Consider the following 26,992-nt stretch of genomic DNA (forward strand, 5'->3'; position numbering starts at 1 on the left):
TTTTAGTTTCAATCAAATTAAAAATTTATTAATAGAAATGACGAAGAAATGATTCCAAGTTTTAATGGAGTTAGTATAGAACTTTTAAAATTATTTGGGTATATTATTAGAGAAGACTATATCTCCATAATTAATCAAGTGTTATTTCAGTGCCATTTTCTACAAAACATTATCAAAAGATTTATCACCTTCTTACACAAAGGGAACATTCAAATTTTACTAAAAAATTGGAGACCTATTGCAATCAATCCATAGTAGTGAAGATGATCCATCCTAACCAAACCACCTTTATCTTCTAACAATTTATTCTTAACAATGTGTTGGTCACACAAGAAACTGTTAGTTGAGCAAAATCTTGTAATCAACCTCTTCTTCTCTTAAAATTAACTTTGCTAAAATTTTGCTAAAGTATCTTGAGACTTCTCATTCAAAATTTTAAAAACTTCGGATTTAGTGCCATTTTTTGTCATTTTGATCAAACTCACCTTCAAGGGAGCCAACACTGTCTCTGAGCTGCCATTGCATTTGCTACAAAATTGGATGGATCCATAGTCTGGTCAGCTGGGTGTGCTCAGACTACAACAAACATGACTCCAAGCTCATTGGTAAGTAAAAGCGTGTGAGTTGGGAAGCCACTAGACTGATCATCTAGTCGAGGTGTGACATTGGTCGAAGATATGACGTCTTCCAGTGAAGTTTGTTGCCAGAATCCGGTGGTAGATTTTTTGCCAATCGAGTCTGCAGGAGCTCACTCAGATGGCCGACGTTTGGAAGCAATCGCATATGCATTAGTTGCTGTGATTGAACGCGCAAAGCAGTTCAGTCGTTCAGTGACAGAAGCATGGCGACTCCCCGGCGTACCCAGTGATCAGGGTCCTCGATTGTGGGCAACTCCACGTTGAAGACGAAGTTGGAGGAGTGGCCCGTCGTTGCTAGCACGCCCCGTCGCTCAGATGTACGATACAATGGGCACATGTAGCATCTCTGACGCCTCTTCTTTGCCATCGTAGTTGGAAGAAGCCACAGCATGGGCGCATCTGAGAACAGGATCTGACGAGGTGATGCAACATAGATCATTGTTAATGTCCCGCCAATTCGAAACGATCCACGCGGATCATTGCATGTGGATGTGTAATCTGAGAACGACCAGTAACGTTGCAGAAAGACTTGATGAAATCTGCGCAAGAGTCTACCATGTGGACTTGAAACGAAGTGCTTTTTGTATATCTGGCAGACTGAATGAATTGGTTGTGATGACAATCATCTGCACTCCTGGTGGCCAACTATTGTGATTGATTACGGAAACTGATTGATAGTTACCTTTTCATACGATTCCATGACGGAGCTTTCGTCGTCGTCCCAGCGAGCTCCATGCATGAACATTCCGTAGATATAACAGCCGTCCTCCGGCCTTTCGCTGTAATCGCCCACCTGCTTCAAGGTGTTGAACTCGAAGCAGACTGTGTCTATGGGAATCCTATATTTTCTGGCATAATTTTGCAGCACTCCAGTTAAAAATGCGTGTGTGAAGAAGAAGCCACTGATCCAAAACTGAGCGGGAGGGCCATTGTCCATCCAGGTTTGGAGCATGTTGAGCCGAGCCACAAGATCATTGAAGTAGCTGCCAAGAGGCATCATGGTGGGGTAGCTGGAGGGTGCCCACAAAACCGGCATCTTTAGGTCGAAAAAGTTGTTCGACAAGGTCTCGATTGCGCTCGACATAACGACCAGTCCTTGGAGTGCCTTCAGGAGCGTCCCCAAGCTCGAACGGATCACCTGGCAGTCACAAGACATTATAAGCAGTGAGAATGTCGTTTTTGTGGATTTCTGTATGTGGTGAATGTGCTCCACCAATATCATCGAGCACCTGATTTACGTAAAAAAATGCGACAGTTGTACAAGTTAGTATTAGTGCAACCACGAAGGGTTTCATTTGATGTCCGACGTACATCTGTGAGCTTGTTGAACCGAACCATTTCCTGAACAAGAACCGAGTTCATGCTCTCGTCGTAGCGGACAGGGTACTTGAATCGGGCTAACTCCAAATCGAAGGAGGGTGGCAGTCGATTCCGCTGATCAACCACGATATCCATGATAATTCTCTCCCGACTTCGTCCCTCGCCTGTTTTACTTTGGGCCTGTAGGCACTCAAGATTGGCACGGTTTAGTTGTTCTCGAATTTGTGTCGTCAATTCGTAGAAGAACTTAGGTTAACTGCTCCTGAAGACAGTCTTATTCATCTGAAATCACCAGCTATTGTACACTAATTATTTGATCATGCACAATTATTTACTTGCACCCCACGCAATCCCTTTGTGCTGGCTAGCGTTGCATTCTAGAATAAAAAAATTCAGTGAATTGGTTTGACCTGGGTAGAGCGTATTGAGCTGAGTAGCAGGTCCACTTCTTGTTGATCCTTTGTGATGTCAGCATTCTCATGTAAGCCAAGGACTTCCGGTGTGGCAATAAGGGGAAATTTTTTAATATGGTCGACGTAATCCTGCCATTCGCAATCTTCGGGGACGTAGTAGATGCCAGAGGGCGACAGCCTGTACTCGTGTTCCAGAATCTCAGGATGGTAGATGACGGCAAGGATGCTGAGAAGTGTCCTCCTGTCATGGCCGTCAGTCACCCTGCCGCCATAGTTGCACTCTCCCGTCACATAGTTCAGCGCCTGTGCATAAATTAGGGGTCAAAAGTAATCGTGAAAATTGGTCATTTCAGTTCAGAATTCCTCCCATGATTCATGTTTTTCTTGATTACCCGTGTTTTTGGCCTTCTACACCACTTTTCTTTGTTCATTGATTTTAGCTGCGAACTGCTGACCAGGATAAGTTATGGAGAATGAGTACATACCTTCCATGGTACGTTATCAGGCCATTCGACGAGGAAAGATTGCAACTGCCTCATGCTAATTTTCAAGTCAGGATCACTGAATTGGTAGGGAATGTTCCATCCAAGAGGACCGAACTTCACACGCTCCTGGACGGCAGCGTGGAAAAAGCAAAGCCCAAATAACATTTTCCTCCAAACTGGACCTTTGTCCCCTTGGATCTCGTTAAAATAAATTGGATCATTTACAGGATAACTTGAATAGCTCTGATCCAACAATCGAACCCCAGGTAAAGCTTATACTTACCTTTTAAACATAAAACCAAACACAAGCGTACCTACTACAATGACAAATACATCCTCTCTAAAAGAGGATATGTACAGGATGGAAGAAGCAACCCAGAAGTGCTTGAAGATTGCAAGAAGAGACCGGAGCTATCCATAATTGCTTATGCAAGATACCGAGTTTTATACGGCACACAAGTCTGGTCTACATGCAATGAAAGCGTTGAGGGGTTGAAGAGGGACATTTATCGGGATCCTTTGAGAGCACTTCTCCAGATGCCGTTACCTGAAACCATGTGCAACGTGTATGAAACATGTTCTGAACCTTACCTGAATCATATTTGCTCGTAGTCCTTTAGGCGACTCATTTGTCATCTTAACTCCACTCTGGAGAATAGCTACGGGAAATTGATTGGATGGGTAGCTTGTAAGCCATAACCGGAACCCGACGTTCGTTGTTTCAACTGTAAGATCCTCGCAAATCTTTTCCAACGACGGCATCCACGAAGGGGCCAGGTGACAATTTTGCAGCACCACCCAATCTCCATTTCTTATTCCTGATGAAATCAACTCCGCTGCTTTTGGCCCTTGTCCTTGGCCAAGTGAGATCGTGACAACCTGAATAAATCACAAACGTTCGAAGCTCTTAAGTTATCAGAGCCAGCATTCATCAAAATTTTAATTTTTGGGATCTTGGTAGTATTTACAGGAAGCAGCCTTAAAATGCGGTGAGTAAACAAGCTCGAAGATCAGTAGTCACAGACAATGAATTATCAAACCCAGGAATACCTCGTGTCTATCTTCTTCAGCATACTTGAGTAAAGCTGACATTGGATCAGATCCTGCAGAGAGCATAAATATGAGGGGGATGAGCGGTCCCGAATCACCGAATGCACCTGCTATATTGAACCCGGGAGGCTCAATGTAGCGTTGTCCCATAGCCTCAAGTAGGAAGCTACTGATAGCACCTATAAGTTTGTCCGGTCGGATTACGCGAATGACAAGAAGTCTCCGGAAACTACTCAGCTTTGTGGGCCAATTCTCAGGCATTGTTTCACTATAGGGATCCTGAGAGTTGTAGAAAACTTGCCAGCCTTGCAAATTTGTAGAAAACGAATCTGACAATCCCTGATATCACCATACAGGGGACAAGTTCAATGTATATATTAGAAGTTTGCATGATATACCAAGTCTCACAATTTCCCGCGCAATGCTCTCTAATTAACACATGAAATGATTGTTTGACGATCATTGATCATGTATGGAACAATAAAAAATAAACATATTGCGACCACGAAGGAATAAAGCACAAGCAGTGGAAACGCACCGAAAATGCAGGGAACTTCGAAAGCTTGACCATTTCATTCCACAGCTTATCAGACAGCCATTTGGAAGTGTTAGGTTCCGGAACTTTCGAGGTAGATGATGGACCAGCCAGAAAGAATCTCCACTCCTGTTCATCAAAATGACCTTCTCTTCTCATGTTTGTAGTGCATATGAGCAAAGACAGCAGCATCTTGTCTTTCTCGAAGAGGCTTCGCGCAACATTGCAGTACAGCATATATTGGAAGAAATCATTCAAGATAGCTATTCGTTTTTGAAGGTCTTTGGACTTCTCTGACTTGACCATTGCTGAATTGAACAATATTAAATACCTGAACAAATCAAATCTTGAATCAGTGGGTCATTTGTGCAGTCAAATACGCAATGGCACTTCATCACAACCCTTGGGATCAATCCTTTCATTTTGTCCTGTCTTCTAATTCAGAAACCAATGCTGTAGGTACGATGTGCCTATACACTTCACCTGTTTGTTGACACTGCCAATCATTATATGTAGCTTACCATGAAAGTGAGTACTGGTACATGGGGTCAATGTTGGCAAGAGAGGAGACAGTAAAGAAAAGAGCTGAGACATGTATGGCGACTGGGACGTAGCCCAATCGCGCCTGATCGATCTTGGCTTCTGTTACTACAGAAATCTTCTGTTTCTCTTCAATCTCTGTGGACAACACCTTCGACGAAGAAATGATATTAATCGCCGTTTCATCTTCTAGGATATTCCCCTCAGCGCTTGACAATACCTGTCACATAATCGCACATGATTGATATGAGTATTCTACTTGTTGGGACAACTTAACACCTTGTGCCATCCTGAAAGGCATCGCGACTGAACATCAAGTGTACTCTTTTTTTGGCCATCTTTCCAGTTCCTTATGAGGGTTGCTGTCAAGACTTCAAGACTAGTACATCAAGAATTTCCTCGCACGTGTATTTCAGGAGTTTGAGTTGAAGGAGGCAGAGAACCTCTATAATTCGGTCTTCAGTTTCTTTTAGTTGCTTAGCATTCTCGGCACCCTGCAATACCAACTGGGTTTTCTCCTCTTCTAATTCTGGTCTTTCATGCTTCACAGCCTCGGCCAACAACTGGTCTTGCAGACCCTCTGGTGTAATCATGAAATTCAGAAGTGTTACCTTGACTGCAACCTGTACAACTAAGAGCAGTTATCAGCAATTCCCAGGTTCTGAAAACAATTCAATCCATTGGTATCTTAATATCCAGAAGGTAAGAGTTGAACGAAATCTGTACTATTTGAAATGCAGATGTTTATAGCAAGGACTGTTTCAGGAGTATGCCTTAGAATGCAGTGGTTTCTCAAGCAAGTATATATTGTCAATTGCAGCTGTCACATTATTCTGAGTATGCGTTTTTTTGAGTCTATGACATCTCCATAATGACAATTGGAACTACTGGAAAACCCTCTAATGCAGAATTTTGGTATGTTTTCAGCTGAAATTTTGGTATGTTTAGATAAAAACATGCCTGAACGTGATAAAACATAAGATTTACCTCTGGAAAATAATGAGGATTGCGTAACTTTGTGGTCATGTAGAACTTGAACTTTTGATTGTACTCGATAACGCTATCCCCAAGCTGGATCTGCCACGACGAACCGGCTCGGAAGATTGTTTTCTTGAGTACGGGCTCCAAGGCTGGATCAAGCTCTTCAAGGATGTTCTCAAGGAGCAAAGGGTAGCCGAATTGGATACAAGCTTCGAGCTTTCGCATAAAGTCTCCGTCACCCAACTTCATCGTTTGCAAATTGTTACGCTTTTCCTTGTTCTGCCACAATCCAGGAGGAAAATTGAGCCTATTGTTGCCTTTTGGTTCGGGTAAACACATGATTCGCAGGAGAAATTACATGCATACTGAAAGTGTGCAAAATATTGTGGAAAACTCAATCGTCCAAAGCAAGTACTGTGCATGAAGTCTGTACTGATAGTCACTGCCTAATTTTCAAATTAAGATTAGAAAATAGTTCAAGAAATGCATTGCTCATGATCACCAAACGGTGTAACATTTCTTGACAAATACACGAACAAGAGTCACATGAAATGACTAGGAAGTAATTTATGTTTACTCTGATCCACTTATTAGCTTGTCCTTGAGGATCAATCAGCAGTGGCCACCGCCTTGCCGCGCTCATGATGATCGCATTGTCAATAGAGAAGCTATCGTTGGGAAGGCCAGCAATCACCCAGTCACGAATCGTGACGGGATCACCAAGGATTTTGGATAATGAGAACTCCTCAGAGCATGGAATTTCTCTTTCTCTCAAGGCGATGTCCCAATCTTTTAAGATTGGTTCACGGTACGCCATGCTCACAGCACCAAGATAGGCGATGTATCCAGACGAAAGAAGCACGTCTCCAAGCAAGTTAATGTACTGGACTGATAGATCTTTAATAACTTGTGTCCATCTAGTTTTTTCACCTCCTAACCCATTTATGAGCTGTGCCGCTCTGGTGAGTTTCTGCGACCATCCAACCATGCCAAAACACAATCACATTGACGAGTTTTATCGTCCGAAATAATCATATTTGTAGGTGTAACAGCTTAGTTTTATTGGAATCAATCGTAACAGTTCACTGTCAATTTCATGGGGCTAACGGCTGATTTGGTTAGTTACATTTTCGCAGTTGTTTACTTCAGCTTCAAGACCTGCTTTCTCTTTTCCTTTTTGACTGAGTTGATCTTGAAGTTGGGAAAGCTTTTCCTCAACTTGTTTCAGAATTGTCTTCTTCGCAGCCAGAGCTGCCTGCAGTTCCTCAAACTCAGCAGTTGCTGCAGCCAGCCTCGCCTTTTTTGGTGCGACGACCTGCATTGAAGTCCGATTGTGAATACCTCTTAGCGCCGCAGATATTCTCAAGAAGCACCATTGACCAGGTCTCAGGACTTGGGAAAAACATGTCTTGAGCTTTATTTGGGGCTTGGCCATGATAACCACCCATACAGGACTTGAAAAGTAATACATGCCTATCATTTGGTAACAGAACATGATGAAGGCCAAAGCAATAGTACTAACCTTATTCCTTTTTTTCAAAAGCTTAATACATCACCAATGCTAACACACACCGCGAACGAAAACAAGTGCGAAAATGAAATTGAAACGATTACCGAAGTCATTCTATAGAAGCAACCGACGACAATGCACGGAATGAGCTATTTGGCATAACTTACCTTATTAACTTTGTGGTAGCTTTCCATGGCACGAATCCAGCAGCATAGTCCATACGCTGCTTTCGATGCCTTTCTCACAATGACAGGGTCAAACATCGGATTACTAATATATGGTCGTATCAAACCCATCAGTTGATCTGGCATGTTGTCTTTATCGTATTCTTTAAGAGAAATCAGGAAGTTATTCTCAGCCAACATCTGCTGTGCTGGTCCCCAGTAATCTGTCATCTTCGCGCCTGGCTTGCTGGGGTCTGGTATCTTCCTTGATGCCACCTGCCAAGGCAAAAATGAAACACAGCCGAAGTTGAGTATCGTATTCCCGACGGATGCGATTATTTAGCTATATTAGATACAGGAATTCTCAGATAAGCTATTGATTAAGACCAAGCCTGTTGTAGCCTGTTCCTTGTCTGAGGTATCACAATTTACTCTCTATCTCTGAATCATGTGCCCCATTTGGTCAGTCGGTCAGTCCCATTACTAAAGTCAATCTTTGCACAAGTAAATGTGCAGAAATTCTCAGCTGTACAAGCTGGTGAATGTTTACCCCTTTCATGATGCAACACGCCTCCATTACAAGCTTGACAGCAGCAGGAGGGTTTTTCATGGACTTCACTTCGGTGATGTCGTTTTTAGTGAGGGTATCCAGAGCAGCAAGAGCAGCATTCAACATGGGCATTGCCTGAGCAGAAACGCAACCATACGCGGTTACTTATATACCATCAATAGTATACACTGAACTCATTTTCCTCCGATTACCAATGGTCTAGATAAAATGAGGATACCCCTACGACTACATCTTCAAAGCCCTCGGAGAAAGATAACGGTAACTCTTTTACTTTCTCAACTGTCTTACACTGTAGGCGTTATCAAAGCATTGGATTAAAACGCTCAATTCATTGGAACCTGAAGTTAACATTCTAAGCTCTGCTCGAGTGAATAAGCCACCTCAACTCCGTCTGAAGCTAGTTCAATCGTCACAAATTCTGTTTCTAAGAATGAGGCAGGATAAATGCACTAAGTTCAAAATGGCTACAAAATATGAACTTCAAATATACTGCTCATCTTCTACTAGTACTTACAACAGCGAGCTCCTTCTCACAATCATCCTTAATAGCTTGTGCCTCTCCTGCTTTGACACTCGCAATTGCTTCCTCTGCCTCAACGACTTCACGGGTGGCTTGTGCATCCTTGGTATCGGCGTCTATTTGTACTAGGAGGACGTTTGTTTCATGAGCTGTCTGCAACAAAATAGGCTGAAGATCTTCCAACTCTTGCTTCATGACAGTGACTTGAGCCTCCGCGAAATAGACCTTCTCCAATCCCATCTGCGGGTTCAGACATGTGTTTGGAAGTTCCTTGAGGCAAGGCAAAGATTTGCACCTGTGTCTAGTTGATCCCTACAAAACATTTCTTGTTGGCCGAACAAGACCACTATGCTGATGAGCCAGGAGTGTTACAGCTCGCAAAACCCAAAACGGAGATTTACTCACTGGCTTATTACTTCTGGCAATCTCGTTTTCCACGCTCACAAATAGGATAATTTCGTTGTATTAACGCGCTTAATTAAGATGTAACAGGAATCCGAATTCCTACAAGTTGATTGTCCTATGAGATAAAACAATTGATAGTTTACCGAATATCTGTTTCTGACCCGGTCAACCTCTTTGCGCTTCAGTTCAAGAAGTTCTTTGTAGGTAGCCAGGAGCTCCAAATACGAAGTAGGCGTGACGTAAATGTATCGCCCTTGTTCCTGGAGAAAGGCCACCGACAAAGCAGTTCCTCTTGTATGAAACATCATGCACATGTCTCGCACAGGCACATAGAATTTTTCTTCAATGCCGAGCTGTTAATCATACGAAACAAAATGTTAATCCTCATTTCACCCACAATGGAACTCAGAAGTTCATCGGATCACCATGTCATCTGTGCCATCATGTTTATGATGCATCAACCCAAGATAACAATGAATGCACAAATTTTAAGGATCAAATCTGGTTCAGGCTCAATCTAGATCAACTATCAGAAAAAAACAGATACAATTAATGAATTGTCAATTTAAAGTTTTGTATAAATCGATTGATGACCCAGATTGAACAAATGAGCGTGCTGTTCTTACAGAGCTGACAAAATTAGTAGCTACGGAGCGCAGAGCTTCCTCGGGCCATTCACTATACCAATCAATGGTGCAGCAATTCACAAGTGAGGGGAACATTCGTAACCGAGTGCGGAAAGCATCTCCAAATGGACTCATGGCGATAACCATATGAAGGTTGGTCCGACACTGATCCACAAAGTACATGTACAACTCTGCCAAGGAGCCATCCCGACCAGCCTTTTTAGCACGGTTTCGAACTGCATCCAGGAGCGGCATGATTTCATCTTTGGGGTATAGATTTGGCACCTGTTCATAGTTCATTAGAGCCATAAAAGTAGAGGAATTTCAGAAAAACTGGTTACCATTTGCAGACTTAGATTGGGCTGGATTGGAAGTACCTCGCCTGCATTCAGGATGTTATTGATATCTTCGAGAAATTGCTCCAGCTTCAATTGGGTGTCGTTGAACAAGAACACAGTTGGCGTGTTATCTGCCCCTGCTTTCTTCAAAACTAGCTGGAAGAGGAGACACCAGACCTTGAGCGATTTTCGGACCAATTTATCATGAGAAAACAGCACATCAACAAGAAAACTTCATATTGTCCATACGTGATAATATTTTGTGAAAGAAGATAGTGCTATGTGAAAGTGCAGATACGCAAATTGACCAACTAATTGGTAGAATATATTTAATGGTACGATACAACATTTAACTAATGTGAGATAGTTGCTAAATATTAGCAAGTTGCGGCATTCAAAACTCTTGGTGTTGAGCTACTTCTAATGTTTCTTACTGAACACTAAATTGTAGGTTTACCTTAAGGTCTTCACACCATTCCATAATGCCGTACAGTTTTGTAATTTCAACTTGAAAGAGGTTAAATCCAGCCATGGATGTGGCTAATCTGGTGAGAGATTGTCGGCCTCCACCTCCTACTCCGACCAAGAGTGCATTACCAAAAGGTTGTCTGATGATGCGACTTATTCGTAAGATATGTTGTGCAGCATACGTGAAAAGAACCAGATGCATTGGACTTCTGGTTTGAGCGTTAAATTCATTAAGGCCTTCGTGCAACATGAATAACAGTTTGGTGTGATCAGCGATCTCTTCATATCTGCAAGTCATGCGTAATCGATACGGTAGTACGAGATATCAGTTTTACATCTTTCGATTTATCTGTAGAGAGAAGGTGTTGAAAGGTTTAACTGAGTCGTGTTGTACGAGAACTCTTAGTATTTCACGTAGCATTTGCATCCTAGTTCTCACACATTTCAACCACGTAAGGAGATACGTAAGGAAAATTAGTATGGTCACAATGAGGTTTACTTTCTTGGGATTGCAGAAGGATCCATAATGTCGCCGAATGCTAGCTGCTTGTACACTTGTGTCATTGTGTCATCATCAGCCATTGAATCATAAACATATTCAGTGGACAGTTCCAACTTCTTCTCCACTCTACTTTGCAAGTACTTAAAAAACCAGAGTCTATCCTCCTCGGTCACGAGCCTGTCGTGAAACACCCGCAAGCATTCATGGCTCCACAGTTTCACTAGCGTTTTCTTACCCTCCATTACACCTGCAAACATGCACATGCCCTGGAAAACTTTGGACAAGTCTCGCAGGTTGAACAAGTAATGCGATTTCAATGGTGTAGGCAAAAGCTCTCTTTGAATAGTGCGGTATATGTCAATGCTAGCCTCCACGAGGATGGCATTCATACTCGCCACCTGATTATATATTCGACTTCATCAGTTCTCCAACTTACATAACATAACGTTTTGAATAATTTGTAAGCACCCTTAATTCACACATGATGTGGAAGTCATCAAAGTCATCACACTTTAACTACACTTGACTTTCATTTTAAATGTACAGAAGTTCGTTACGAAAGTTACCCTTGCTCTTGAGAGCTGGATTTTTTCATGACTCAAATACAGTAACTAATGGATTCACACAGCAAGTAGTCAAAAAATTCAGAAAGAGTTTGGAACTTACATCATGAGGAAGTCTGGACTTTCTAACCCACCACTCATAAATGATTGTGAATACTACAGACAGAGTAGAATCCTCGAAGTCCAAAATAGCGAGCACATTAAAGTGACGCATGTAACGTGGCGTCACTGGATTTCTACCACCTCCCGGCGGACCCATCGCGGTGACAAATTGGATGTTAACTAGATACCGAAATGAGTTGTCTTCCCTATCATACCTGCAGTCGCAAATGTCCGTGAGCATGAGAGATTTGACCAGGTTCACACGGTCAACCATAATTCGCTCCGACTGAATGGGTTGAGAATGCTTACTTCTCAGCAATGTCAACTGCCTTCCCTTATACAGGGGAAGTGGATATGTATGAAATTCAAACGAATTTTTCCGCTGCTCCAATATGCTTTCGGTCATGAACCGACAAATGCATGTATTCCAACAAATACTGCAAATGTAGGCGACGTCTACAACTACAACCGGAGAACTTTTGAAAAGAAGATGAAAAAGCCTCATTTAGCATGAAGTGATTGTGATCAATACCATCCACCGTGATCCATCCACTGGCGTAGAATCTCAATTGGAGGTTGTGCACCATATGTTTCTAGAGCTGGCATGTTCAGATCGTCAACGAAAACGACACAGCGTGCCTCCGGATATGGCCCGTAAATACCCTTCTTTAACTTGTCTAACTTGCTCTCTATGATAGCCTGATTCAAAACTGCTGTGTCGGTTGCACATTAACACGTTTATAATACTAGTCTTTTATGTTGAGAGTCCATTATACAAAAATATCAGGGAAGTGCAATCGAATAGCTCCACTTAGGAGAAAAATATCTCTTGTGATCTAGTAGCCCATAATAAATGAGAACTTGATGGAGGAAATCGACAAGAAGTGCGTTCCGTAGGTGACATTATGTGAGACAAATCAAGAGGTTACAGCAGTCTTTCTAGCGATTTACTGCCCAATACAACGAAGTTTTCATGTCGAAATATATTAGTACATATATTCAGAAAGAAGTAAGGTGAGAACCTGAGTCTGATTTGCGTTCGTTTGAGCTGAGAAAGTCAGCATGATATTCCGGTAAAAGGCTTTATCTAATGAGCTACTTAGATTGTTCTTGATGTACACCGTTTTTCCTGCTCTCAAAAAAAAAGAGGTTTTCCAACATTACTAGAATTGGCACATTCAGAAATGCTGTAGTTAGTACTTACTCCAGTGTGTTCTGTGCATACAATATGGTCATCAGCCACAATTAGTAGAGAAATAAGTCTTTAGACTTCAACCGAAGGAAAATTCTTGTGGCGTTTCCTTTTGCAGTAGAAGAAATGCTGATCAAAATTAAATTTATATTAAAAAAAAGAAAAAAACAATTCCATGGGGGAATTAAACAAGCACACATGGGACTTCACACAATCGGGTTCAAATGAAACTGAAGAACAATTTGAACTTTCCAGTGTATCGTGGGATAAGTGTAAGCAATTCAAGTTGGAACATACCTGTGCCAGTGGGGCCACAGAAAAGCACATGCTTTTGGTGAACAACAAGAAGTATAAGCAAAAATGAGTAGCGCGCCGTGTCTAGTGTAGGAACAATGATGTCGTTGTAGCCTGCATCTATAGCTGGAGGCCGGTTGTCCACTATCAGCAACCAGTCTTTCCAAGTTTGCTCTGGTTTCCAGAAACAATATGAATAGATTGATCCGATTTTAGGATAAGGAAGAGCCCACTTGAACGAAGGCTTTTTAATTACTTGTCCAGCAGTTAGCTCAAAACCAAGCTCCTTCTCCGTCGTCAATCCTTCTTGCAACCTGCAATCTCGTACCAAAAATGAAGAGTCATTCAAGGTCCACCGTAAATCATGAAGTAACCCATACGACAAACCATATGATGCGTATTCAAATATTCAGCAAGAGTTATCGTCACCAAATTAAGAGTACAGGCGTGGCATCCATGCAGGTGAAGTGACTTGAAATTATCTCTAAATTATCACCTAACAATCTTTGACATTATATTTAGGCAATAATAAACTCGAATACAATATCGCAAGGTTACAGCAAACTAAACTTACCTGCGAACGAAAACATTGAATTTCTTTCGGCCATCAGTATCAACTGTTCCTCCTACACCCCAAACGAGAGCTTGAGAAAACAAGGCCTGAACCCACATGTTGATATCGTCACCTGTGGGCGGAGTAACTAAAGAGGTTTCCGCAGTTGTGGAGGCTTGTGTGCCCGGAACAATCTTGAACTCATCTAGGAGACTTTCATACATTTTAAGCAAGCTTTGTGCCTGGTTAATGGGCGCTGTAGGACATATTTCTTTGCAATGTCGTTTAGTAAAGTCGACGCAGGGATCGACAAACCATTCCAGTAATTCGTATACCATGTCAAAATGGGCAATAAGCCCTGGAAAAAAAAATTTCATGTGTTTCATCCACGATGTAATCAGAGGCCAGCATCCAATCGAGCTTGGCTCGACATAAACCATACCACATCGACTCACCGTTGCTGGGGAAGCAACTGCCAGATCTTGCACCTACACACCAAACTGGAGGAATCTTTAGACTCAAATTCAGAAGCTCTATTTCTCCCAGTGTATAGAGAAACTTTGAAAAATACAAATACTCTTACATGTTCTTATATTTCACCAACGGTGACGTCAACTGTAAGTGCTTTCACATGGAAATATTCGTACCTCAAATATTAAGTTCATCTGCATTGTCATCTGTATAATTTCGCCACTCATTAGACATAGTTTTTTGTTGTCATCAAGTACAGTGTTCATGTTCTCAATCCACACCTGTGTAATATCACATGTTAGACACGTTCAATAATACCACCACATCATGCAATATTAATCGTAATCATTTTTGTTCCTTGAAACATCTACAGCAGATTGATTATGGAAAATGAAGGCGATAAATTACGCACAGCATCCACAGGTCCATCAAAAATGATCCACTTGCGATCAGGAGAAGTATCGACTGCGGCATGTCGGAACCACCTGGCCAGAACGCCATCCGTCCATTCGTGCGAGACAGAATCAAATTGACCATACAATTGTCCAATGTATATGGACTTCGGATTCATAACATAAAACAATGTTTTCTCCTCAAGACCTTGCTTATGCATATCCGTGAGAGACATTCCCAGAATTCGATATGCTTCTGTTTTCGCTCCGTAAGAGTAGCCCACCAACATGAGACCATGGCGTACTAGAATCATTTCATACAGTTGATATATCTGCCATTTCAAACGCAAATTCAACATTGGGTAACACAACTTTGAATTGAGCATCACTGTAAATATATCACAAAGTACAAGAAACATCCGAGAAGATATGCGTGCAAGAGTTCGTAGAACCTTTTGAAGGAAGAACGCCGTAGGCTGTATATTTCGGATCAAGGAGTTGTTCCTAATGGCCGTGGTCATGTCGGAGTAATCAGGTTCAGGTAACACTACACCAGGAAACAAATCAGATAAGATGCCCTCAAAAAGTGGCACATCGTGAGCGAGAAACTTAGGTGCATTGACATCCTTTAGTGATTTCAGCATCAGCACACCCTCGTCTTCCTCTGGAAACTTCTGCTTTACGGCACCAGCGGCACGAAGCACGGATATTACAGCTCGCATACCATAGTCGTAATGGTTCTGACTTGACAGTTGTTCACTGTTGTATATTACAAATCAAATCTCAGGGTGTTAGCTGCATGCAGTATTAAAAGGACCGAGGGTAAAATGAATCAACAATAATGATGGTAGCTGATATGGAATGTTAATATCCCTGATTACAGAAGCAGACGAGAAAATATTGAGACTGATCTAAAAAATTATCCTCCATAATCAGCTAAGAAGTGAAGAATACAACGATCAATTTTAAAAAGCTGATAAAATTACTCAAAGTTTGGATCTCAAAGAACATACAATTCGTCGTTAAACAATATAGAATTTTTTTTTAATCATACGAATCGAAAAGTATAACAGGAAATAAGACCTGCAAAGTCGATAGGTAGCTACAAGTTTTCGGGCCAACGACCGAGCATCCAGATAACCAAAAGAATACAATGTGATTTCTGAAATTAAAGCATAGTCAGGAACCATCATCGCTACAGAGCGGAACAATGCCTTCAAATTATCTGGTAGCTCGGATCGTCCAGCATAACCTGGATTCATAGTGATGAATACGTTGCATGACCTTTTCAGTGTGAGGACAACACCTTCAAACGTAAATCTTACAGCATTTGACGCTTTTGCACGTTGAATTGTTAAAATCTGCTGAGCTATCACACTGAGCACCTGATTGAAGGTACAGATCAATATTATGGGTGTGTCTAGGAGTCATGGTTACTATGACACTGCTACTATCTTGAGCTAGCTTGTGATATTACACATCAGTATGTTGCTTTTAGTTACCAGATCCTAATGGCCTTGTCAAATGGAAAAACACGAGATGTTTCAGGCTGTCCAAAAATGTACCTCGAGATCAATACGGTTGAACTCGTCAAAGCAAGCCCATGCTCCCGAGCTGGCCAGTCCCTTGAAGAACTTACCCATTGCTAAGTAATCCAAACCATCTGAGCAGTTGAAAACTACACATTGCATGGCGATGGCCTTCGCTAAATCCTTCGTGGTCTCTGTCTTGCCAGTACCTATGAGTTGCAAAGAAAGACCGTTCAATTCCTGGTTAAACCTTTTGTAGTTTTTAACAGGAACGAAAAAATATCATACCACGGGTGTCGTAGAGCAACGCCATGAAACAACTCAAAAAGACAGCATTCACGCATGCCCAGTCAATGACATGAAACTTTCAAACATTGGTGGTCACACAGACAGATTGCAGGTTCAATTCCTAGACTTCAGTACAGTTCAATTCTCAACTAGTTTGAGCTGATTTGGAAACAACAAACAGAGCATGCACTACTTAATTACCCAACAGTTGGCATTCACTTTAGACTTCAAAATACTTTTAGACCAGAGAGCAAACGAAGACTGATTTTTGCTTCTGGAAGCTTAGTTTTTGTTTAAATATATTATCATTATTTTTTATTATTAACTCATTAAATAATAATAATAATAATCCCAAATTAAGTTTCAAGAAGAAAAAATCACTTGATTGTGCTTAACTACCTGCAGGTCCTTCAGGAGCACCACCCAAGGTGAGATGAAGAGCTCCCATGAGAGTACGGTAACATCTATCAGTCAAGGGTGTTATCACCAAACGTCCACTATTTCCCAGATACTCGAAAGCATATAAAAGCCAAGCATTGATCATTAACACTTTTATGTCATCATCTCCCACATACTCATATCTGCCACACATGATAACTTTGAGAGGAAAATCCATCTCGAAGAACATAGCAGGTTAACAACAAACATCGAATCAGTGTATCAAATTCTCTTTACTTCAAAGAAATCGAATGAAGTAGAGCCTTAAGTACTGGGATAAATCTCACACCAACTTACCAATCTTATACCGTGTGCTGCCGACATATATGGACATATCCGACTGCAAGAGAAATGGTTTCAATGGAACAAAATAATGCGATAGACTTACCTCAGCTGGCTTATCCAATCGAAATCCAATTCATCGTTTACGCCTTGCTCAGCCAATGCTTTGCACACATCTCTAGCATGTACATCAATCACAATGAGAGCTCCAATTGTCTTTCTTTCAAGCTTCGACAGTTGTCCTCGAACCTAACAAACAATCAAGCCAGAATAGAATGTCAAGATCCAGCACCTTTGGCTTCTATAATCACAGATTCCAAGAGAATTGCTTGCACGACCATAGAAGCAGAGTAAAACTTACTAGCAACGTGTATCTATAGCTTAAATCATATCATCACAAAATCAACGCCATGATTTCTGATTGTTCTTGATTGAAAACATTAAGTTCAGAGCGATGGTTACAGCTGAGGAAAGAGGGTAGTAATATTGCTGGATGCAAAGGGAGTGCTTCACTCATTAATTCATTCAACATTGTTGCCGAAACAGCGCAGAAGGCATTCTATTACTGCTATAAAGTACCAAATTTTTTCTGGATATTGCTCACCTTATTCACGATATCCTGGAGCTGGGACGTACATTTACGTTCATATGCCTGCAAGGCATCTGCATGAATAGCAGCACCCATTTCTAAGGTCCAGTACATAGAAGATATGCACAGGACAACTTGACCTGGCCAATGGACTATCCAGGGCACTCGTTCAGAAGTAGCATATGCTTCAAATGCTCTTCTTGTCACATCCTTAAGACTGTTTCTCATCTGCACTTCTACCTGCGCAATCACATAACTTGTGTGGATCAAACAGTTACAACAGACTTCCCACACACTCAACAATTAATTTGCGATTAAATACTTGACGATGGCTTGTATGATTTCTAAAGACAAAATAAATTTTCTCGTCTTAACAGCAAACTCACCTGAGTAAGCCACTTCTCGACAGATCCCATCGCATCTTTGGGATTAAAAGGAGAAGTAAAGTAAATTTTTTCACCTTCTTCACTGATCATTGCCTTGACAACCATGTTTTGTTCGAACTCAATACTATGAATTCCCTCAAAAATCTTTTTTAAAAACGGTTGTACTCGTAATGGGTCCTTGGTTTCAGCGAGAATCTCCAGAAGTTCATCATTCGACAAGAAGTAGAAACTGTGAAGGGCCATTCCCACATCAGAATTAGCACAGATATCAAACATGCTCCTCCACCATTGAACTCCGATCTAAGGAATCTATAACTAAAACATACATAATGTAGCAAGTTACATAAAGATATATAGAAATGAACTTAAACGCCGTAAAAATAAAAGGATTGTCATCAATATGGAAGTGGTTCAACTTAAGAGATATGTGGCCCGCTTAATCAGAGAGTGTCATTACAAACACCCACCGTGGGAAGGCAAGCCGCTTCGTCTCAAGATACTCATTCAATCCGCTAGTTACAAAATCAAGATCTTTGTTGGACTCCTGCAACTGTTTCATTATGTCCTCGTCACCGCCGATAGTCAAAGCATCAGGGTTTTTGGCTAATTTGGCCATGATCTTCCTCCATACACCATCTACAAGCTTAAACCGTCGACCTTCTGTTGGCATTTGGGACATGATGTCTTCTGAAGTGAAAATGGGTTCAAGATACATCCACTGAACCTGGCAGCTTAACCATTCTTTCAAGAGCTGCACGTAAATTGGTGAATTAATTCGGTTTTTGAGGTGGAAGTGCGAGTTCCGAAAATTAAAATATTGCTACGAGTTTGGGGTTGTAAGTTTCTTGTACCACGCCAGAATCACAATAAACCAGCTAGACAGTTTCAGGACCAACTCTGCTTGGCTAAACTTGTTTCAAAGGATCTACTCGTTTGCGTGTTGAAATGAATTTATGAAGTAAATTGATGAACTCTACAGACATCCAGACAATTTCATTTCATACCTTGTTAAAAAACTGAAGCTTCTCAAACCATATACGCACGCGATCCTCGAAAGGCCCAATGTATGGTGACGCTGTCATGGATTGAGTCTTGATCAACTGGTCATCCAACACTTGTTGGAGATCATCAGTCCCACGTAGAATGCATGTTTTTGTTGCCTTCCATTCAGTATATTCAAATTTGACAGTCGCCCAGTCACCCTGCATCTTGTCAAGGGACTTTTCTAATGCATGCTCTTTGCTGGCAAACTCACTCACCTGAATACATAGCAGATGAAGATCGATGAATAACTAGTTGTGGTTATACCGAACTGTCTTTGCAAGGCAAGCGTAATATTCTGAATTCTGATGAGAGTTTTCAGAGAATTGAGGTTCATACCTCTTCGCATTGAGCCAAATATTTTGGTAGGTTCAAATTGATAGCTGTTCGCAAAGAGAAATCAGGAGTGCAAACAACCTCAAACCCAACTAGATTAGTCAATCTCTTCCAGTGCCGATCACGCATACCTGGATTTCTCAGAGCGTAAATCATGGGTACATTTACCTGTCATACATGGCCATTTTAAATGAGACAAAGTAATCAACAACACAACAGGTATCGTATACTAATAAAAATCAATCAAATGTACTTTTTTTGATTTGTAAAATGCATAACAACGAAAAAAAAAAAAAAGAAGAAGAAGAAGAAAAAAAAAAAACCAAAACCAAAACCAAAAACATACGTTAAAATCCATTATTCTCTTTCTTAATTCCTCTGCAGCGATTTTCACATCCTTCGTCAGTAATTTTGCACACTTTGCTGAAGCACGAACCCATTTATCCATATTGTTCAACATTTCTTCACCATCAATCAGAGTAAAAGGACCATCCATCCAATTGGGTAGCACTCTAAGAAAGTCATTGGCTGTGTGCCAAAAACTGATATGATTCTCAAAATCTTTTTCCATCTTCTCAATGGCGGGATGCTCGACTGAGATTTGTCCAAAAATCTACATAGGCCCGTTAAGATATCCATAAACATACCACAATAGACTCATACAGAAAATTTTCATTTGAATGTTATGAGATTTTACGGCTTTCAAAATATAAAATGTGAATATATTGTTTGTATTTTATTAGTTATTACAGAACGAAATACATAGAAAATCTTCATCCACCATCATCCTAAACACCTTCGCCTCACAAATTCGAGGATCTACACGGTAGTAGTTGCAAGAGCGAGGCACTCACCTCCTCTCGCCTCCCATACAGATCAGCCTTGTTATGGCAGTCTTTGAGCTTCGCCTCAAGCTCGGTACAGACTATATATCTTTCCTCCCAACTCTCCAAATCTCCCAGATCCATAAACTCTCTCACAAGAGTTTCAAGGTCGACAACCTCTTTCTTCAGCATCATTTGATTCATCACGAGCTCACCCATGTATTTCGTCTGTAATTTTCAGACTACACTGGTTAGCAAGAAATGACTAGTTCCGACCTTTGGAATTTTCTTCAAATGGCATCCACGTTTTGATCAGTTGTATTCCACTTTCTACTACACGTTACCAGTTACGAAAGTCATTAAGCGCCACTGGTGACCAAATCGAGAGTTTTCATCTTCATTTCGTTGAAAACCACGGACGTAGTGCAGTACCTTGCCAGCAACAAGAATCTTTTCAGCTTCATCGACGTCTTTTTGAAGTTGCTGGGGCCAGGCGATTGTAGCCCAGTACAACTCAAAGTCGATATTTGGCATCAAGAAAGCCTTCCTCTCGAATAAGTCTCTCACCTTGCCTCATCCAGAGCCCCAACAAAAATCAATTTTTAACGGCAAGTCCGTGGCAAAAACAAACTGCTACTTGACATGCAGTAATTAGTTGCTGAAGAAAATTAAAAGTGAATACAATTATTATTATCACTAATAGTAATTTAAAAATTTAAGATTTCAATGAGTGTTTCGCAACCGTGAAGTTTGAAGAGCACCTGCTGAGGTATATTGATGGAATCTTTCATTATGTTGTACTGCTTGTTTTTGTCTAAATATTCTCTCAGAAAAAACCATTCTTCGGCACTTTCCAGTGACCTATGCAGCATAAAAAACGAGGTAATTTACTCTTACGAGGACGCACGCGCAAGGTAAACTTCATTATCAAAGCACATCTGTCATTGAAAGGACTCTTAACCTCATCAGTATTGAATATGATGTAATCGCAAATGCGATTAACACAATATTAAACTTTCATGCTATATTTTTTCCAATCACCATTGTTTTTCTCAAATGAACTTCTATCCCTACTCTTAACCTAAGTGTCTTCGATATAGACTTGTTTTATCACTTCATCCGTAGGCACATGGTGACAACAAAAGAAAGCTGATAGATTACTTTAGAAGAGTGTCCTGAATTGTTTGAAACTTTTTACAAATATCAGTGTTCCTTTGCCAAGCGGCCTCCAACACTTGTTTTAGAAGCTCTTTTGCTAAATTCGAGGCCTTGACATTCACAAACTCTTGAATTGTTTTGCAATCGACAACAAACATGTTCAACCATACCTCGTCCTCCGACGCAGCCATGACATCGGCAGCAAGCTGCAATAAACATGTACCATAATCAACTTGTAGAGGCCAACATGGGGCCGCTTGTAACAGACAATTGCAAAGTCACCAATGTGGTTGACTCAACATTGAAACATAGTGGTGATTTGTTGCATTATCAAACCTTGTTAAGACGCTCGACCTCTTTTTCATAGTCATCGATATTGCAATTTAAAGCTTTATATTTTGCTAAATACTCTTCCATGTTGGTCGTTGCCACCTCTACAAAGTCATCGTAATCTGCTCTCAACGTTGCCGCCTGGGCAATGTTCTGGTCCAAGCTGTTCTGTGCTCATGACAGGTCTAATGTAAAAGATCATAAAAGCAAAAAGACTGTCATGGACGGTAGGAAAGTACAAGATAGCATGATATAGGGTAGCAAGTATGACTTCCATGAAATAACATACTAAAGTACAAATAAGTTCTTCCCTTAGATACCTACAAATGTAGATGTTGCTGACCATATGATCAACGATAAAATTGCATTAACACAAGCCTAAAGGTGAAATAAAGGCGGGTATCCAAATTCTGAACCTGTATTTTGGTCCGGGCAGCTACTACTCGGAGATGGTCTTTAGTAACTGTGTGGATCTCTTGGGTTTTGTTCACTTCGACTATTTTAGAATCAAGGCGAGAAACCAAATTTTCTATACCCGCAACGCTCAAAGTAATATCATCAAGCATCACCAGAATGACCTCTTTAATCTCTTCCAACTCGGGCACGAAAACAAATTTACAATCCTTATCCACAGAAAGTTTGACGAGAAAATAAGGTTTTGGCTTGGGTTCTTCAACTTCCGCCTCTAGGGGCGTGTCGTTATCAGGCATTACAAAGTCATCGGCATCCTCGTCTTCAATGACCTCACCCATAGTATAAGCGTCCCAAAGCTTTGCCCAGGCGTCCACAGAGTTGAGAACAACATCACGAAGATGTTGCGTCATTGTGAAGTGGAGTCTGTATGCAAAGCGACGAACGTGTGATTTCTGCTGATCGGTTATGTCACTGGGTGGGATAATTTCTTCTACCAGTCCCACAACGTTCCCCATCCACCTGCATTCATGGCAAAGTAGATTTTGTGAACCAAAAAGAAATATTGAACAGCCGGGATCTATGAGTCTTTGAGAATAAAGTGGTTTTACCGCATTATAAAGACTAAGACACACATCACCAATCAATCTGTGTCGAAAGCGGTAATGCACGCTTAGTTTTTTTATCATACCCAAGAAGGTGGGCTATGTGAAGAATTAAACCACAGGAAGTTTAAAAAAGAAGACACCCACATGTAACATTATGTAAGGAGAAAAATCATACTTTGCAGAGTGCAATAAAGTTCTTACGTAGCTTTTATGTCGTCTGATCTGTCGGAACACCATCCATCTTGTAGAGGAGGAAAGTAGGACCAGGACATGGGCCTCGGCTTTGTAAAGAGAATAGGGTTAACCAATGTTTGTTCGCTAATGTCATACTCCCTGTGGAAAAGCTGTAGTGCAAATAACATAGCAAGCTCGGCAATAATCAGAGTATCATGTATCAATCTTCTAATTGCCAAAAACTTCTGCTCCGGATCACACTGTGTAGGAGCACAACCTTGCCTGCGACCATGTACACAAGAAAACCAATTGTTAGAGTCGAAGGTTGATAATACATGCATTTGTTGATATACAGTGCATGTCACTGTTTTTATTTCAGACCACTAACGTTTAGTGCAAAGCCACTGAAATGGATGAGGGATCTATTGTAGATCGCACATTCGATTGGGCAGACTTATCTCTTTTTACCTTGGACAGGGTGCTTTGAGTCCTTGCAAAGGAAAAATCTGCATAGCAGCTAGCTTTTCGCCCTCGTGAAGGTTAATTTTTAAGCGATAATCCTGGATGCCTTGGTTTACTGCGTCATGGTAATCTTCTCGACACTCGTCCAAAACAGCCTCCAACCTCTCCGGATAACGGGCACTGAGTTCCCAACCAACCAATGTCCTGGCCTTGGTTTTGAATTTCTCATTGATAAGTTCTGGGTTATCAAATGGTAGCCCTTTGACGTAGTGCATGTAACGCTGTAGAGCAGTTCAAGTTTGGCTTAATTATTGAGAAAACTAGCAGAATGAACGCCTTTCATTTAAACTAATCAAATTGAATCGCAGCATCAACAACGGAAAATTTACACGAAAGGCCAAGGTTGGTACTTAAAGTAACACCACATAGCGTACTCCGGATGAAACCATAGATCAAACTTCGTACACACTAAATGTGATATTTTACTCTCCTGTGTTCAGATTTACTTTTGAGGGGTGCACAAAAGTGATGTTTCCACTAAAATGAAGACATGAAATTCCACAGCAGAAACGGAGTACCTCTGTATTGCAAGTCCACAATGCTAACTCGCAAAAGAAAAAATAAATAAAAAAAAAAAACCAACGTTGCTTTCTGTTCAAATTCGTAGAGTACGAAAAAAACTATCACGATCCTTCACACTTTTGCATAAATGGTGGAATGAAGGCAATGAAGAAGAGATGGGCTAAATGGAATGTGCTCACATTAGATGCTTCAGTATTCTTTTTCAAATCTTTCGCTCCACATAGTCGTAGCAGGAAACTACTCTCATTTTCCCTGTCTAGGATGAAGTTGATTCTGCAAAGCTCAACAACATCAATTAGAAAGACTTTTTACTGGACCATTGTCATGAAAACAACACGATAACAATTGGGCAGTCTTCACGTAAGGTACTCACATGTACTCACACCCTCATTGCATTGGCTTGAAATATACAATACCAACATAGATTGCTACTATGTCACGAGGATAGATACTCTCTGATTATAAATGGTCACCGTTTGACATGCTTCCGGGCGCCATTGTTACACCACTCCAGGTCGAAAGTATCCGTTTTGCTGTCGTAGTCCACGATCAAACAGGGGGCCCACACAAACCTCTTGATGGATGTGAGGAAATACCTTGAGCGTGCCTTAACTCCTTTCTCGCCTCTTTTTCGTGCCTTGGCATGGACATTCAAGTCAATCACTAAGGCACATCACGTCACAGATTACATACTTAAGAAACAACAAAGTAATAACATCTTATTTAATTTCTATAGCATGTTGGGCGTTTACAACGCTGTATCGCACAAATTCCACTCAAGATGTACTACAGAGAACTCCAACACTTTTCTCTTTTATGAAAACCTTCAGTTTGTAGAACCGTAAAAGTTAGCAACACTATCGACGAGTTAAAGAAGAAATTAAGTGACAGAAATTCAAACAGGTTAATACTGCAAGTATTGGTGGTACAGAAAGATGTTTGACTAGATCATGCCAAGTCAATGTGGGGCTCAATTTGCAATTCTGATGAATATAGAGAGAATTGTGTACATACTATGCGAAGCACAGCCATAGCCAGGATCCTACTTGGACCAGGTTTCAAACGATAATGGGTGCCTTCCAAACTCCTTTGCAAACCGACACGACTAGTTGAGAGATGAAATCGCTCACCTCCTTGAGATCACGAGCGGGATACTTCAGATCGATCTGTGGATTGTCAAACATGTAGAGAGGAATGTTAATGGCAACTTTACAGTCGCTCAGAGTAAACGCCTGCCGCTCAAAGTACTCTTCGGGCTCAGTCACCGTCTCAGGCAATGCATAAACCGTCCAATTCTCGACAAACTCCATGTGCTGCAGGTCTTTGTAATCCAGACGCTTCTTGACGTCGTGCTTGAAGATTAAATGGAGGGGTGGACGCGGTGGATAACTGCCAAACCTCAGCTCTGGTTGAAATCCAAAATCGGCTTGACCCTCCAGCTTATCCTTTTCTCGACGCACCACGGCACCCCTCTCGAAAATTTTAGCAGAAAGGAGAATTGAGTCTCTTGACCTTTTGGAGCCGTCATCTTGAACAGAAATCGCATCATAAGAAAAGGAAGACACCTCCCCGCTTGAAGTTTCGAGCTTGGTAGATCCAGAGTTGCGTATGTAGTCAGAATTCTCGCTTTTTTCTTTGCCAAGAGTGTCAGGTTCATCACGTGCTGCAAAGGCTATTGTCTTAGGCGCAGGTAGAATGTCGAACTTTACGTTAGCCAAGTCCTCCTCCTTCTTCTTCTCCTCCTCCTCAAGGCTACATGTAATCACAGAGCTCTTCTTGAGTTTCTTTGACGACGGAGTTTTGGACCCCAGCTCTTTTGAGCCACTAACCTCTGCATCCTTCATCTCCACATCTTTTGACTTAATTAGTCCTGAGAAACGTGGATTGCTCCCGAGCATTAACATAGTGGGAATCTTGATAGCTAGCGGAGCAGCGACACCAGGATGCGGATGTTGAATTGGAAGCACATCATCCATATCAAATAAGTTATTTCGGCTCTCATGCTTGTCCTCATTCCTATCCGGAATAATGGAAGGGGCGTCCTTCATCGCTACGTGCGGAGCTTCCCCTGGTACATTTGAGCTAGGAATCTTCCGCAAGTACAACGGTATGAAGTGTGTCTTCTTGGCATCCTTCTCCTCTTGAGACGACCGTCGCCTCTTTGGAGCCATTGCTTTTCAAAAAAAACAATGCTGGGGGACGACTCTTAAATGAATGACCTAATCCCCACTATCACAAGCTCCACCTCGACAGCTCGAGTTAAAGTACACGCACGACTTTGGACAGCCGCTCCGCTGCAGAGATTCGTGTAGCGTGTCGCAAGTCAAACTAACGAGAAGTTGAGTTGGTTAGTAAAATATCTTCCAATCAAGATTCAACCGAGAATTCGTCAACTCATTAATCCCTACACTAGATCGAAAGCTTTCGAAAAGTCGCTAACAAAGCAGACTGGAGGATTTGGAATCACCCAACCGGAGAATCTCAAGAGAATCGAAATTAATTCTGTGGAACGTAGCAGTGACATTCCTGACAAGAAAGAGATTATTCCCATCTCTGAAACACTTATCATGACAGACTGTCCGTCCATCTCTCTCTCTCTCTGTCACAGAATGACATCGCAACATGGCACCTAACATGACTCCTCATAATACTCTCGGCACAACATCTCTTCATCCAGACTCTCTAGGTAATCCCATCCACAGACGCATCGCCAGCTACTCGTATATCCACACCAACACGGAAACGCCTCACATCATTCTGCCTTATACCTGTACGCGGTCTATCTCCATGCCAGCCACATCTGCATCATTACTACTACACTTCTGAGCGACAGCAACAGGAACGTGCTCCCTGCAATCGTGATTCCCATGCTTTTCATAGAAACCCAGCAATTCAATGCAGAGAGAGAGACAGAGACAGAG

General features: G+C 41.4%; 1 protein-coding gene across 4 annotated transcripts; it reads right to left on the minus strand.

The window, feature by feature from the left end:
* LOC112275842 (uncharacterized) lies at positions 1–26,992 on the minus strand. 4 transcript variants are annotated; one of them, XM_073530418.2, is made up of 50 exons: positions 25,202–26,992; positions 24,545–24,708; positions 24,251–24,344; positions 23,496–23,770; positions 23,055–23,309; positions 22,251–22,767; positions 21,841–22,002; positions 21,508–21,710; positions 21,108–21,207; positions 20,779–20,913; positions 20,377–20,574; positions 19,869–20,135; positions 19,526–19,690; positions 19,150–19,404; positions 18,613–18,896; positions 18,146–18,374; positions 17,775–17,999; positions 17,277–17,419; positions 16,850–17,031; positions 16,199–16,371; positions 15,717–16,018; positions 15,086–15,392; positions 14,654–14,965; positions 14,418–14,522; positions 13,792–14,258; positions 13,221–13,531; positions 12,754–12,860; positions 12,264–12,430; positions 11,733–11,946; positions 11,064–11,464; positions 10,554–10,851; positions 10,136–10,252; positions 9,759–10,043; positions 9,276–9,485; positions 8,722–8,967; positions 8,187–8,321; positions 7,640–7,912; positions 7,089–7,277; positions 6,540–6,932; positions 5,969–6,241; positions 5,425–5,604; positions 4,963–5,201; positions 4,445–4,772; positions 3,907–4,245; positions 3,448–3,735; positions 2,857–3,099; positions 2,369–2,674; positions 1,950–2,138; positions 1,321–1,776; positions 1–1,050 (listed from the first exon to the last, which is right to left on the minus strand). In XM_073530418.2, the coding sequence occupies exons 1-50, from the start codon at positions 26,240–26,242 to the stop codon at positions 820–822; spliced, it is 12,978 nt and encodes a 4,325-aa protein (XP_073386519.1). In that variant the 5' UTR covers positions 26,243–26,992; the 3' UTR covers positions 1–819. The 4 variants fall into 4 exon arrangements, with proteins under 4 accessions (XP_073386519.1, XP_073386520.1, XP_073386521.1 ...); XM_073530419.1 differs by having other exon boundaries at positions 25,086–25,245; XM_073530420.2 differs by lacking the exons at positions 24,545–24,708; positions 25,202–26,992 and adding an exon at positions 24,445–24,544.

Source organism: Physcomitrium patens, chromosome 23 (assembly GCF_059467195.1).
Source record: "Physcomitrium patens ecotype Gransden chromosome 23, ASM5946719v1, whole genome shotgun sequence".
NCBI classification, from domain to species: domain Eukaryota; kingdom Viridiplantae; phylum Streptophyta; class Bryopsida; order Funariales; family Funariaceae; genus Physcomitrium; species Physcomitrium patens.